General features: G+C 42.6%; 1 protein-coding gene across 6 annotated transcripts in view; it reads right to left on the bottom strand.

The window, feature by feature from the left end:
* KALRN (kalirin RhoGEF kinase) overlaps window positions 1–13,578 on the bottom strand; it is a 520,685-nt gene that overhangs the window by 215,332 nt on the left and 291,775 nt on the right. For all 6 annotated transcript variants that reach the window (XM_042998400.1, XM_042998401.1, XM_042998403.1 and 3 more), the window contains 4 exons: window positions 12,464–12,533; window positions 9,978–10,067; window positions 4,776–4,868; window positions 416–527 (listed from right to left, as the gene is read on the bottom strand). In XM_042998400.1, coding sequence (XP_042854334.1) covers window positions 416–527; window positions 4,776–4,868; window positions 9,978–10,067; window positions 12,464–12,533 — 365 coding nt within the window. The remainder of the gene's footprint in view (window positions 1–415; window positions 528–4,775; window positions 4,869–9,977; window positions 10,068–12,463; window positions 12,534–13,578) is intronic.

Genomic DNA, 13,578 nt, shown 5'->3' with positions numbered 1-13,578 from the left:
GAAGAACATAAGGCTGGAGACCTTGGATGTATGTCCACATGCATGCAGGACTTCTACTCATTCTGATGACAAATGTGATGCAGATGCTATTGCAGATGAACAGGACTGCTATGGGTCACGGTTCTGGCACATTTATAGTAAGGATGATGGCCTGTCCTGGACTACTTCCCATGCAGTGAGTTATCCACACATCCAAAACAGCTGAGGTCTGATTCTACCTGGAGGCAGGTATTGATCGAGTTGGCCCCTGTGGAGCTCCTCTCACACCTCCTGAGGACCTATGTAGCAACTTGCCATTTCTCCTCTCTTCCAGCCTTGCCCGTTGCCTGACGTCATGCCACTTCCTTCCCACAACACAAGCTCCCTAGTCTTAGGAAAGCAGGAGGCCCCCCAGGGAGGCTGGGAAGACAGCTACCTTCCAGCATGCTGACATGCATGGCATCATTGGCTTTCTTTGGGACACTGAGCATCACCTCCAGGCCATCCTTGAGCTCTCCCTTCCCTTCTTCGCAGCAAGTTAAAAGTTCCTGGGGAAAAAGTCCAGACACAATTAGAGCCATTTGCCCCAGCTTTCCCACCCTCCCACCACCTAACCCATCAAGGTGATTACAGACCAACTTCGTTCTCTGTAATGGTTTCCTCTAAGCTATAAGAAAAGTGGGGTGGGATGGAGAGTTATCTCCAAAGGATTCTACCACTATATTTTTTCCCTAGACTTAGCAACAGACATCTACTTCTGGCACCACATTTATTTATGTACCTCTTCTCCCTAAATGCTGACTTCCCACCATACTGGGAGCAACCCGGGCTCATAGACATTATAGGTTTATAGCATTTCAGAGTTATAACATATTTTTAGATCATATAAATCAGGAGTTCATACCTTGGGACAAGTATATGGGATTCTGGACTAGTTCTTTTTAAATCTTAAATCTAGAATCTACCCACCATGCCAACCCTATCTCCCCCATGACGTCCACCACGCTGAGGCTTCTCAGAGCATGCCCTCTCTTACTTCCTCATTGAAGACTAGGTCACTATTATCTCCACAAAGACATATAGTATCTGGTTGATGGAGAAAAAATAATCTTCAACTATCTTAAAAATTCTAAGGGCCATTTGGAGTGATTTTGCCCAAACCAGAGGAATATTGGCATTCATTTTTCCTATGAGGGTTATTGTATTTTGTTCGTTTTGACACTGGGAACAAAACAGTTAAGCAACAGATCTGCAATCCATACCCTCTCCTTCTGTAGGGGCTGGTGAAGGCAGAGGATGGGTGGATGGGGTAGAGATGCACTTCCAGGAAAGAAAGAAGTTGACCAGATCAAACCCTGTAAACATGTCAGACTTCCTGGCTAATGGTAGTACCTAGCAGGAGAGTCCTTATCTATGGAATGCTTTTAGTAGGATATATCTGGTTTGTCTAGGACTTCTTACAGTAAACAAACATGGAATCTATGGCTTTAGGGGCATGGCTCCCTGTAAGATATCACATATGCTATGCAACTATCTAAGTAAATAGTATGTTTCATAAACAAAATGGCTCTCTTCAGGGTAAATGATATTATACAAGATATACCATTTAGAAAGTCTGTGTGTTAGTCTGGGCCACAGCATATCCTGATGCTCCAAGAAAGGGCTTAGAGCTGTTGATGGTTCTGGACTTCTCTCTGCATTATCTCTTCCTTGGGATTATTTGTATCCTTGAAATTATTAGTAAAAGCTTTATACTTGGTAAGATATCTGATTAGTGAGCATCTGACACGAAAGTCCAATCCTTTGTGTCATCTTGGATACAATCCCATATGAAGAAGGGAGCTTTGAGTGCCCAAAGGAGAGGTGAACTGCCTCGAGCATGTTGGGGAGGCAGAAGTGATCAGTTCTCAGCTCGGTCCTTGGTTCCAGTCGGTATAATGGCATCACTGTTCAGAAAGTTGCACTTACTTCTGCCAACCTGAAGTTCTCTGACTCTCCCCAACCCTTTCCTAATTTTAACTCTCCTGACCTTGTTTCCCATACATCCTCAAAGGAATTTCCAGGCAGAAGCACAAGAGACAAATAAGAAATATATGCTTCAGTGTGCAATAGAAAATTCCAAATGGTTTAACCCCCCCAAAGCAGTGTGGCAAGTCCATCAATCAACCACCAAAGCCCATAAATTCTCCTTGGATCCTTGCTATACTTGTTATTAAAGAGAAAGCTCCAATTTAATTTAGACTTCAAAGGACATCTGTAGCAGATTTACATGGAGAATATTGAACACTAACTGACAGATAGTTTTGACTTTCATGCAACACCCAAAGTGAGGAATCCCAGAGGATACTGATAATTAAATATCAGTTTATTTGGAATAAAACTGTCTTTAATGAGAAAATAAATCCCATATTGTTTATTTATAGTAAGAGCTCAGCAAACTGAGCTTTTACTCCGCAGTACTCTGCTACCAATGCACTTATAAGAGGTCAAAATTACCTTGGTAAATCTTTTTTACAGATTTTCCACAAATTCCCACTACTTCATTTTTTTTTTTTTCCTTCTCAGTTACCTGTACAGTCATCTCTTCCTAAAACATCCAGTTACAGAGTGAAGGGCCCAGAGCCCACCCACCCATCACCTAAAGCAAAACACAGGGCAGCCTGTCCATCCTCCACTTTCCTCTCTTATCTGTGTCACATAATTATCCGGGGAACTTCAGCCCTGTGGGATTAAAAGGGAGAGCTGAAAAGCTATATTTCTCTTAGAACTGGATCTTACGTTTTAAAAAAAATTTTTAATTGTTTATTTATTTTTTGAAGGAAAGAGACAGAGCACGAGTGGGGAGGGGCAGAGAGGGAAACACAGAATCTGAAGCAGGCTCCAGGCTCTGAGCTGTCAGCACAAAGCCGGACATGGGGCTCAAAGTCATGAGGCAGGCAAGCCGTGAGATCATGACCTAAGCCGAAGCCAGACGCTTAACCGCTTAACTGACTGAGCCACCCAGGAGCCCTGAACTGGATCTTACTCGATTTAAGGCATTGGCAAGTGTGGATGGGCAAGTTTCTGTTCTGTTTTGTTTTACTTTTTAATTCACAACCCCACCAATTCCTGAAAAGCTTTGAGATGCTTAAATTTAATAACCACAAACATGAATTTTAAAAAATCCTCCGGTACAAGAAAAATCATTTTAAAGGGCCAAGCGTTAAATGGGATAGGGAAGGAGAGGATCATTACACACAGAAATCTGGGCTAAGGAGAAACCAGTAACAATACAGTAGTCGTAACAGGACTCAATGCTAATTGTCTGATAGTCAAAGGCAAAGAAGGAGCTAAAAGCTCTTGTGATTTAAAGGTAGAGAGTACACCAATTATTTATGAGAGAACCCCCACACCCTACTCTCTGAGATCTTATGAGAATTTCTGTGAGTCTTTATATAAAGAACTTTAAAAAACAAAGATGACATCTTCAAAAGCAATTCTGCCAAAACAGCCAAGATGTTCTGCACATTGTTACTTCTCACATGAGTTCTCAACAAAGGCCAAGGGCATGATGCCGTGTTGTAACTCTCTAAGCCATTTCTGCAGGGCTGGATGACTTGAGTGCCTGGAAGCAGAAGCCCAAAATGTCTCTTCTTGGAGACGAGGAAAGAGAAGGTTTGAAGGCAGAGGCAGGAGGGAAAGGGTGGTTCTAGTCCCTGACCTGACCCTCACTGGGGAAGAGGTCCAGGGCATGGGCTCATGGGGCCCCATGGGGGCTCATGCTCTTCTCATCATGGAATCACATGTGCTAAGCAGGGAGACCCTAGTGGCTGTCCGTGGGCACCTCCAGTGTGACCAGAAACCTAGACGTGAAACTAGACTGGTTTTCAGGTTTAGTGAAGCTAGAATATGTGGGATTCTGCAAGCATCTCTAAACATGAGTTGAATTTCAGCAGATTTTCTCTGGAGCTATACTACTTACAACATGCCTCTCACTATCCCTTTATCCTTTGCATTTGAGGAGCAACCAGCCAAATATTCAAACTCAGGGAGAACTCTACCCTTACACCTTGAGAATTAATATACATAGGGGTTATATAACTGCTTATAATATCGATTTCCCAGGCTTTCTGTGGGGGAAATGTCACATCTTCAGACTGTCGGTGTATCCTTCTCTGAAGAAGCAGCCCACATTACTTACTATTTTACATAATTTGATTATTTGAATTTCAAAGCAAATATTTTGGAGAAAATCCAAATCTGTTTGCTTGGCTCCAAAAGAACCCCTACCTAACATATGGGATCCTCCAGACACAAGAGCGTCATTGTGTTTTAATATGCACTCTTCAAGTGTTTTCTCTCAAAAACCTCATAGTCTTGATAAACACAGAGATTAAGGCAATGGTAGATGCCACCCTGGGCCTCCACTGTCTATGTTGACTGGCAGTGTCCCCTTGACCCCTGACAGTAGGAGGGACCACCAGGAGGAATCTGTCCCAGGAGGGAAGAGCAAGTGAGGCCCTAAGTGTCAGCCATAACTGCTCCAAACTGTGCAGTGGTGGGCAGGTATGAAAGCAGTCAAAACGTGTTCCTGCTCTCATTTCTCCTCTGTCCCCCAGCAAATAAACACCTAGAGTTTCACAGGATAGGTCATGCAGTCTGGGAGCCAGCAAAGCCAATGGGGGTTCACCTCTGAAGTTTTTCTCTAGATGGAGGAAAGGTCTTGAGATGGAAGCTTTCCCATCCTGGGCAAAGCTGGGGCTCCCTGGACCTGATCAGTAGTGCAGGAGGAGGTGCCCAGAGGGGAGGGGAAGTACCTTCAGGAGCAGCTGGTACTTGGTGATCCTCTGGACGGGCTTGATTAGGTAGGAAGAGATGGAGTTGGCCAGACCGTGCCGCTGCTGTATCTCCTACAGGGATGAAAACAGGCACCATGACATACAAAAGGGTGTGTGCATGCGTGTATCTTGGGAGGAAGTCGGTGGGGTGAGAAGAGAGCAAAAGGAAAAGGGGTAGAAAATTATGAGGAACCGTTCTTTGATGGGGAGAGAACCAAGAGAGACCAAGACGAATACACAGAGAAAAGGAGAGGTGGTGAAAGGGGAGGAGCTTTAGGGAGAGAAAGCAGATTTGTGTGTCAGAAATGAAACTTATAAAGAAATGGGGAAGGATAAAAGTGGAAAATGAGACTGAGGAGGTAACAGCAGACAGAAGGGTAAAGGAGAGGTGGTGAAGCAGAAAGTGAAAGGAAAAATCAACCCAGAGCGGAGGTGATCACAAGAGGCTAGTGGGACGATGAGAATAAGGGCGTGGTGCTCGGATTTCTATGCCGATGGCTCCTGAGTCTTCCTCTCCCTCAGTCTCCTTAAAACAGCACGAGGGCATATCTCCTTTACCATCCCTTCTCTCTTCAAATTAGACCCATCCCAACCCAGAATCACCACTGTATTCTTTACAACTTCTTCATTGTGATCAATGGCATCTCCCTCATTCAGGTCTCTTGAGCTGATAGCCATGGAGTCATTTTTAGTTGTTCTCCTTGTGTTTTCCCCAGTGACAAGTCTTTCCTCTCCACGCCATCCATGCCCAGGCTACACCCATGACCTCCAGCTGCTGTTTGGGCCTCTAGCCTCTCATTTTACACCATTCTCTATCCTGCCTCCAAAATGAGCTTCCATGCCCCAAGGTGTAGGTGCTGTGAAGGTTAGTGAAGGGTCCATGTAGTCCCCTTGCCTCAAGAACCTTACACACCAGGTGGCTGAGAATACTCACACACATAAATAGCAACAAAGGAGATGGAAGGTATTCCCAGCGAGAACAGAGAGCAATGGCTGGGCCCACGAGTGGTGGATGGCTTAGTAGAGATAAAGCCTTCAGCTGAGGTTTAGAGGATAAGTGGGGGTGGGGAAGTGCAAAGCTGGACGAGTGGCATTCTATAAATGGAAAGCATATAAAAAATGCACAGGAAATAATCATTGGGTATTTATATGATAATGAGGACCATGCAGAATGGTATAGAGGATGTACACCTGGAATCCAGGAAAAAATGAAAAGTACAGTCAGATAAGCAAGATATATTTAGGCCATTGATAGGGTTGAGCTAGATAAAAAAAAAAAAAAATTAGGATTTGGTGGTGAGCTTCTCAATGGAAAAGTACTGTAGATCTTAAATAGGAGAAAAACATGGTGAAAGCAATGTCTCAGAGAGAGCAATATTTAGCCTAATAACAACATACAGGGCGGAGGTTGGGAAATAGAGATGGAGAAACCAGTTAGGAGGTTGTTGAAAAATCCCAAGCGTGTAAACACAGAGTTACCATGCGATCCAGCAATTCTACTCCTAGGTATATACCTGAGAGAAATGAAAACATACTCCCACACAAAAACTTATATACACTGTTTACAGCAGTATTATTAATAATAGTGAAAAAGTGGATACAACCCAAATGTCCATCAATTGATGAATGGAGATATACAATGTGAGATATCCATGCAATGGGATATTATTTGGCCATGAGGAGGAATGCAGTCCTGATATATGCTATAACATAGATGGACCCTTGAAAGCATTATGCTAAGTGAAAAAAGTCAGTCACAAAAGAATACATATTATATGATTCCATTTTTATGAAATGTCCAGAATAGGTGAATCTGTAGAGACAGAAAATGTACCATTGGTTGTTTAGCACTAAGGACAGGTGGGAGGATAAGGTGGGGTGATGGCTAAAGGGTGTGGGGCTGCTTTTTGAGGTGATGAAAATGTTCTAAAATTGACTGTGGAGATGGTTGCACATATCTGTGAATATACTAAAGCCATTAAAGTGTTCACTTTAAATATACATATAATGTATAGCTATATCTATCTATCTATCTATCTATCTATCTATCTATCTATCTATATCTGTAGGTGTGTACCACGGGCTTGTCCTAGGCTAGGGTCAGTAAGAACAAAGCACTGGGAGGAATACAAGAAACATTTAATTAATTAATTAATTAATCAATTCATTAATTAATTTAATGTTATTCATTTTTGAGAGAGGGAGAGTTTGAGCAGGGGAGAGGTGGAGAGAGGGGGACAGAGGATCTGAAGCAGGCTCTGCTCTGACAGCAGAGAGCCTGCTGTGGGGCTTGAACTCATGAACCGTGAGATCATGACCTGAAGCAAAGTCGGATGCTTACCCAACTGAGCCACCCAGGCGCCCAAGAAACATTTTAAAGTTATGTGAGAGAGGACTTGTCATGTGGCCATGGAGGAAGGGGAAGAAGAGGGAATAAAAAACAATTTTCGCATTCCTGCCAGCTATCCCAGAAAGTAGCAACTTTCTCACCCGTGTGCCTCTTCCCTAGAGGTGTGGAGTTCTAGCTGGACTTGTCCGAGGGTGATGGGCAAAAGAGCTGGCAGCCTGACTCTCTGGGCAAAGGAACATCGTCTGTTTACTTGGCAGCTCTGGCAAGAGAGCACCGGCAATAGGGCACCTTTGACAGCCGTCCATCTCTGCCAGCTCTGGGAAGGCTGCATGTGGGGCAGCGAGGAAGGGAGGAAGGCGTTGCCTCCAGGGGCTAGGTCCGCCGAACCATGCTTGCTAACCAGCTTAGCATCAAACACCACAGCCTCACAGCTCTCACATCCGAAGTAGAAAATTCTGGATCGTGTGAAGGTGTGCCCCTTTCTGGAACTTCAATGTTCTGTGCACTCTTTACGATAATGGATACTAAAAGACAGCCTTTCTTAAGGGCTTATCTCTTTTATAGAATGAGGGCCTAAAGCAGATATTTTCTAAGTGAAGAACTTAGGGAACCCTTTCTGATGAAACAGAAAAAAAGCTACAAATAATACGGGTTCTGGAAAGCTCTAGGAACAATCAGGAGAGGTTACTGAGAGGTTACTGTTCTCCCTCTCCACCTCTATGCCGAGATCCAGGGACTCCTACCTAGTGGACGGTTTTCCTGGCTTCCAGTGGTCTTCCCAACTAAAGTAGAGGCTCATCAGGCACTATGTTGGGAATGGAGGGTGGGGGAAGGGTGTAAAATTTGGAGGTTATCTAACTGACTAGTCAAAGTCTAGAAATTGGCTAGAAACAGGAATATGATGACCATAGGACTAAAGGAAAAGGCCAATTAGCACCGCACACTATGATGTGTACAAAATAAACCAAGCAAATCATCAGCCAACCTCAAGGGGCTCATAGGTGGGAGGAGGTGTGTGTAATAGAAAGGTACATTGATAACCCCCATAAGGGAAATTGTTATAAACACTATAAGAGAGATACAACGTATAACACATGCATAGGGAAAGGGAAGGGTTCCTGCAGGACACATTTGACTTTTAAAGGATAGAAAGAATTCCGAAGAGTGACAGTGTGTGCGTGTGTGTGTGTGTGTGTGTGTGTGTGTGTGCCTGTGCAGGTGCATTTTACACACAGAGTGGTAAGGCAGAGAGCGCACTGTGAGCAAAGACGAGGAAGCGGGGGAGTCTGAGGCATGCTCAGAGCACAGGGCATGGATGTTCAGAAAAATGCTACCTGGAAGACAGGACACAATGCATTTAAAACTTCACAAACACCCTTCTGCATACTATTGATGAGTAATCGACCAGAAACATGTTAAAGAAAATACATTATTAACAGAGGTAATAGTGGTGGAGAACATCCAGTATGATATCCAATAAATTCAGATACCAAGTTAAAGAAGTACTTTTCTTGAATTTTCTGTTTTATCAAATCTAACCTTAAAATCCTAGTTTGGGACACTCAGGACCATTTGCATATCAATGCTTCATTTAAAAAAGTCATGTATGTTTTTTCTTGCCTGGCTTTCTCCCATTCAAGGGTCATTCCTTTACAGAGCAATGAGACACTTGTGGAATCATTTCTATTTTGGCAGCATCAGTCTAGAAAGATGCTCAGAGGTTCATTTTGTAAACTTGAATATGGGAATGATGTTTAAATGTCTGTATTCCTGAAGGTGCCTAGAACACCATCTTCTCCATAGTAAATACTCAAATATTCATGGGAGAAATGAAAGCGGGTAGACAGAAACACAGACTAACAAACATTAAAAAGTTCTGTATTTCAAGTTGTTGTCATTTCTGATGGGACTACCATAATGGCCATCACTGCTACAGTCTCTTTCTCAGTGAACTTCCCTCCCCCAATTTCTTCACACCTCATTCTTCCCTTACATCCTACATTGACCCATTTGATGCTGTTCACTTTATAGCCAACAGGTCACTCTTTTGGGCCCAGCAATATGTAGACTCATGCCATCATTCACTAGCAGGGATGGATCCTTGTTCTAAAGCAAGGGACCAGACAAAAGGTACATCAGTGCCATCTTTGCTTGGCTTCCATTACAGCCCAAGTGATCAGCACTGACTGTGCTATAACTCTCAAAGTCCAGGCCAAACCCAAGCCAATCATACCAGAATCACAAGGGTGGGACCCAGGAATCAGTATTTTCAAAACTTCCCAGGTGATTCAAATGTGTAGTCAAGGTTGAAATAATTGCATGTGAGTAGTGTCTCTCAAACTTGAGTGGCTTCTTAAAACTCAGATTGTTGGGCTTCAGCCCTGGAGACTCTGACTCAACAGATCTGGGGAGGTGGTCCAAAATATGCCTTTCTAACAAGTTCTCAGGTGATGTTGATGTGGCTGCTCTGAGGACCACACTTTGAGAAGCCCTGCATTTGAGGGAGCTGTGTATGAAGTAGAAGTGAAACATCTTAACGTGTGGGTTATACTGCCGGTCTCTCTGCACACAAGATGGTGGCCAGCCCAGTTTGGTGCTGAGGCATGAAGGACCAATGTTCCTTGTCTAAAACCACACCACTTGAGATGGGATGGGGTAAAACAAAAGATAAGCACTGCTTTGGCTTTTCTCCATGCTTTACTCCTGAGATAGAGGTTTGGGTGGCCAAATTAAAAAGAGGACTTTAGGATAAAAACCCACTATCCCAAAGTAGAGAAACATTTCCACCCACCCACTCATCAATGACTCAAGAATGGAAAATCATGGCTTACATCAAAGAAGGTGCCTGCATGCTCCAGGATCAGCTGGTTGGAATCAGGCTTGTTTTTACAGTAGGTGACGTACATCTGAAATTTGTCTGCCTGAAAAGAACAAAGGCAATGACAGGTAAGCGTCCGTTAGCTGCTCCCTTCTGTTGACTGTGCCTGAAGGACCCAGCAGGGGTTGTGTAGTTAAGCTCTCAGATATTGTGTGGCACAGGATTATCTGTGGCAAATGTTCTGGGCTTATCTGCCCGTGTTCCCCTAACAAACTTGGGGATACTTTTCTCCTTTCTGCAGGTGGAGAAAGCTTGCTGAAATACTAGACTGTACTAGAAAGACTTTGAAAACCCAATTCACATAACATATTTTGAAGTTGGATAGAATCTGTTTAGACATCATCCCTTTTCTGGATTACCTACAATTGTGCTTCCCATCTTGAAAAATGATAGCATTTTCTCTAAAAACAAAACTCAAAGAATGAAAATAAAGTGTGATCTCAGAGGAAGACCTGATTATATCCCAAATGTCTCCATTGGGGGTAGTTTGTAGGCCATGCCAAGTGTCTATGCCATCATCTCCAATTTTCCAGAAGCAATGATGGGGGAAAGGAAAGCAAGGGGACCCTCTGGGGACAGAGATGAACAATGAGTCCTAACCCAATTGTAACTTCAAGCCAACAACCTTGTAGCTTGGCAAAAAAATCATTTCTTGTTTCTCTTAGTACCCTCTGGGTTAGTACTCCATGTCCCTGCTACTGGGAAAGGTGTGCATATGTTGGCCACTAAGTAGTTTTCCCATTTGTGAAGTGCTGCCAGTGTTGGTGCCTACAGAACACCTGGGATATCCTCTTCTGAGACAGCAGCCCAGATAGATATGTGTTAAGTATAGCAGGTCTCATTCATGCCAGCACTATTCTCAGAGCTTCTCTTATATATTAACTCATCTGATCCTCCTGAGAACACTATGCAGCATCCCCATTTTACAGATGTGAAAACTGTGGCACTGGTTGGTTAAGTAACTTTCAATTCCCACAGTTAGAAAGTGGTAGAGCCGAGGCAAGCTGGCTTTGTGCTTCTTGGTCATAACCACTGCCTTCCAGTATACTGAAACAACTCTTTCTAGCCTCATATGTGAAGATTATGAGACTTAACAAAGTCACCTTGGGATAATTCTGGGAAAAATGTGCCTATTTTATGCAATCATCAAAAGTTTTCTGAGACCAATTTTAGGGCTTATATACTACCTGGGAGGCATTTATCAGCCCTAGGACATAATGATAAATCCTACTTATGGCTGATTGTTAGGCAGATCCACAAATTGTATGAAACAAGATGTGAAAAAAAATCCCTTCACTTATTTTTTTCCTCTACATTGGCTGTGCAAGGGATCATAAATTGTTGATCAGCATTAATGTGAACTGTGCACAGGCTCATGTATTTAGAGGTAGAAAATGTATTAACACAAAGTCTGAGACTTCCTTAAGAAATGAGAGTATGCCAGGAAGCAAACACTAAGGTTTCATGTAAAGAAAACAACTCAGGTCTTGAGCTGTGGAATTGGCTGTGCTATTTATTACATGTCAGTGGACTAGTCAACCTCCTAGGTCATCTAAATTGTTTCCATCTATAAAATATAAGGCATAACTATAGCCCTACCTATTCCATAGGTTGTTGAGAGCATAAAATCTCTGAATCATGAATACACTTTGAAAAGTAGCCGATTTTGAGTGGAAATTATAATGAGATAATTATAAAATAGAACTCCTGACCCCAGGGAAGGATTTCCATGTTTAGTTGCACTTAGTATCACAGGTGGATTTCCCTGGAGATGTTTGCATTCCCGTCATGAACCTGAGCTCAGAATAACATGGTGTGGATGCTAATGGAGACTAATGTTCCCATTTATGTAATTAGAACCTGGTACATTTAGCCCATTTACTTGGCCCATGACAATAGCACCAGGAAAGAAAATGACTAGACACTAATTTTGTAGGTCAGAACTGGGATGGATACCTATGGAATCTGTTTTTCTCTATGAAGGAAGAAAATGTAACCAATGGTTTGATGGATTCCTGAAGGCCTAATTTTGCCCTAATCCTAATCCTGTAAAAACAAAACAAAACAAAACAAAACAAAACAAAACAAAACAAAACAAAACAAAACAAAACCAATGGTTAGAACTGGAGTGGCTCCTCTATCATGGGTGGTGATCCTGTTCCACTCTCCTGATGTCTCAGTTTTAGAAAGTTCCTAGAGAACTCAATGTGGAGCTTGGACACAATGTCTAAAGACTTTTCCCAAGGAGGACTCTGCTCCTTGGGGATGGTCTGCTCCTCTCAGATATACTTGTGCCCCCTCCCTAGAGTCCCTGGCACTGTGTTAGAATGTCAGTGACACTAGCCCTCAGGTCAGGCAGCAAACAGTATGCCATCTGACACCATGTACCCTCCTGGAAAGGATGGCACAGTGGGAGAAGAAGCATTTCAGGTCAGTTACCCAGGTAACAAAGCAGTGTCCCACATCCTCAGGCAGCTGCTCATACTTCTCCAGCTCTTTGAGGAAGATGCTGTAAGGGGAGAGAAAGGCTGGATCAGACATCTCTGTACTGCCTCCCTCCCCACCCAGATGATTATGCTGCGGCCATCACAACCCCGTAAGCTCTCCGTTATTTACACTTGGCTTCTGCATTCTTGAAGTGATACATGGTGAGGAGTGGTTTTAAATATATTAGAACTGTTTTCATTATAATTTATATTCATTGATTAATTAGTGCTACTTAAAATTATATTGTTTCTCTTACGGATTTACATTTCTCAGGTTGAAAAGAAATTAAATATTATACTTGTGTTGGGACTTTCATTTTAACCGCCACCATGAATCTATTTTTTATACAAGTAATCTGAATACATGGTAACATTAAAAAAATTTGTAAATACAGATACCAAAAACAATGAAGTAAATATCATCTATGATCCTGGAGATGTAGTGGAAACATTTTGAATCCTACAGTAATTTCTTTCCAGTTCTTGGCTTTCTTTTTCTACCAGCAGGCACTTTGTGCTAAAAGTTATGAGTTAATGTTTCCTAATGCAGACATCATTAGGAAAGAAAATTCAATGTGGAAAAAGTCACAATATATTTCAAAGCTGAATTGAATTACCAGGGAATTATCTGCCTCTGTGGATATCTATGCCATGGTTCCTTTATGTGTGAATAAATAATGAAGGGCTGACTATACCAATTTCAAGTTCATATATTAAACAATTGGATTGGGCTCAGAGAATATAAGCTCTAATGAGCCAGCATCACCAGAATGGAATTTGTTTTTTTTTAAATCACACAGAGAGTTTTAGGGTGCCTGAGTAGCTCAGTCAGTTAAGCATCCGACTCTTGATTTCTGCTCAGGTCATGATCATGGTTTGTGAGTTTGTTCGAGCCCTGCATTAGGCTCTGCACTGACAGTGTGGAGCCTGCTTGGGATTCTCTGTCTCTCTCTACCCCTCCCCTGCTCTCTCTCTCTCTTTCTCTCTCTCTCTCTCTCTGAATAAATAAACATTAAAAACTAGAAATCACACAGGGGTTTTAAAATAAAAAATAATTATGATGCTGTG

This window comes from Panthera tigris, chromosome C2 (assembly GCF_018350195.1).
Source record: "Panthera tigris isolate Pti1 chromosome C2, P.tigris_Pti1_mat1.1, whole genome shotgun sequence".
Lineage (NCBI taxonomy): Eukaryota > Metazoa > Chordata > Mammalia > Carnivora > Felidae > Panthera > Panthera tigris.
Note: the sequence above shows the minus strand (reverse complement) of the source record. Positions and strands in the feature narration are given on the sequence as shown.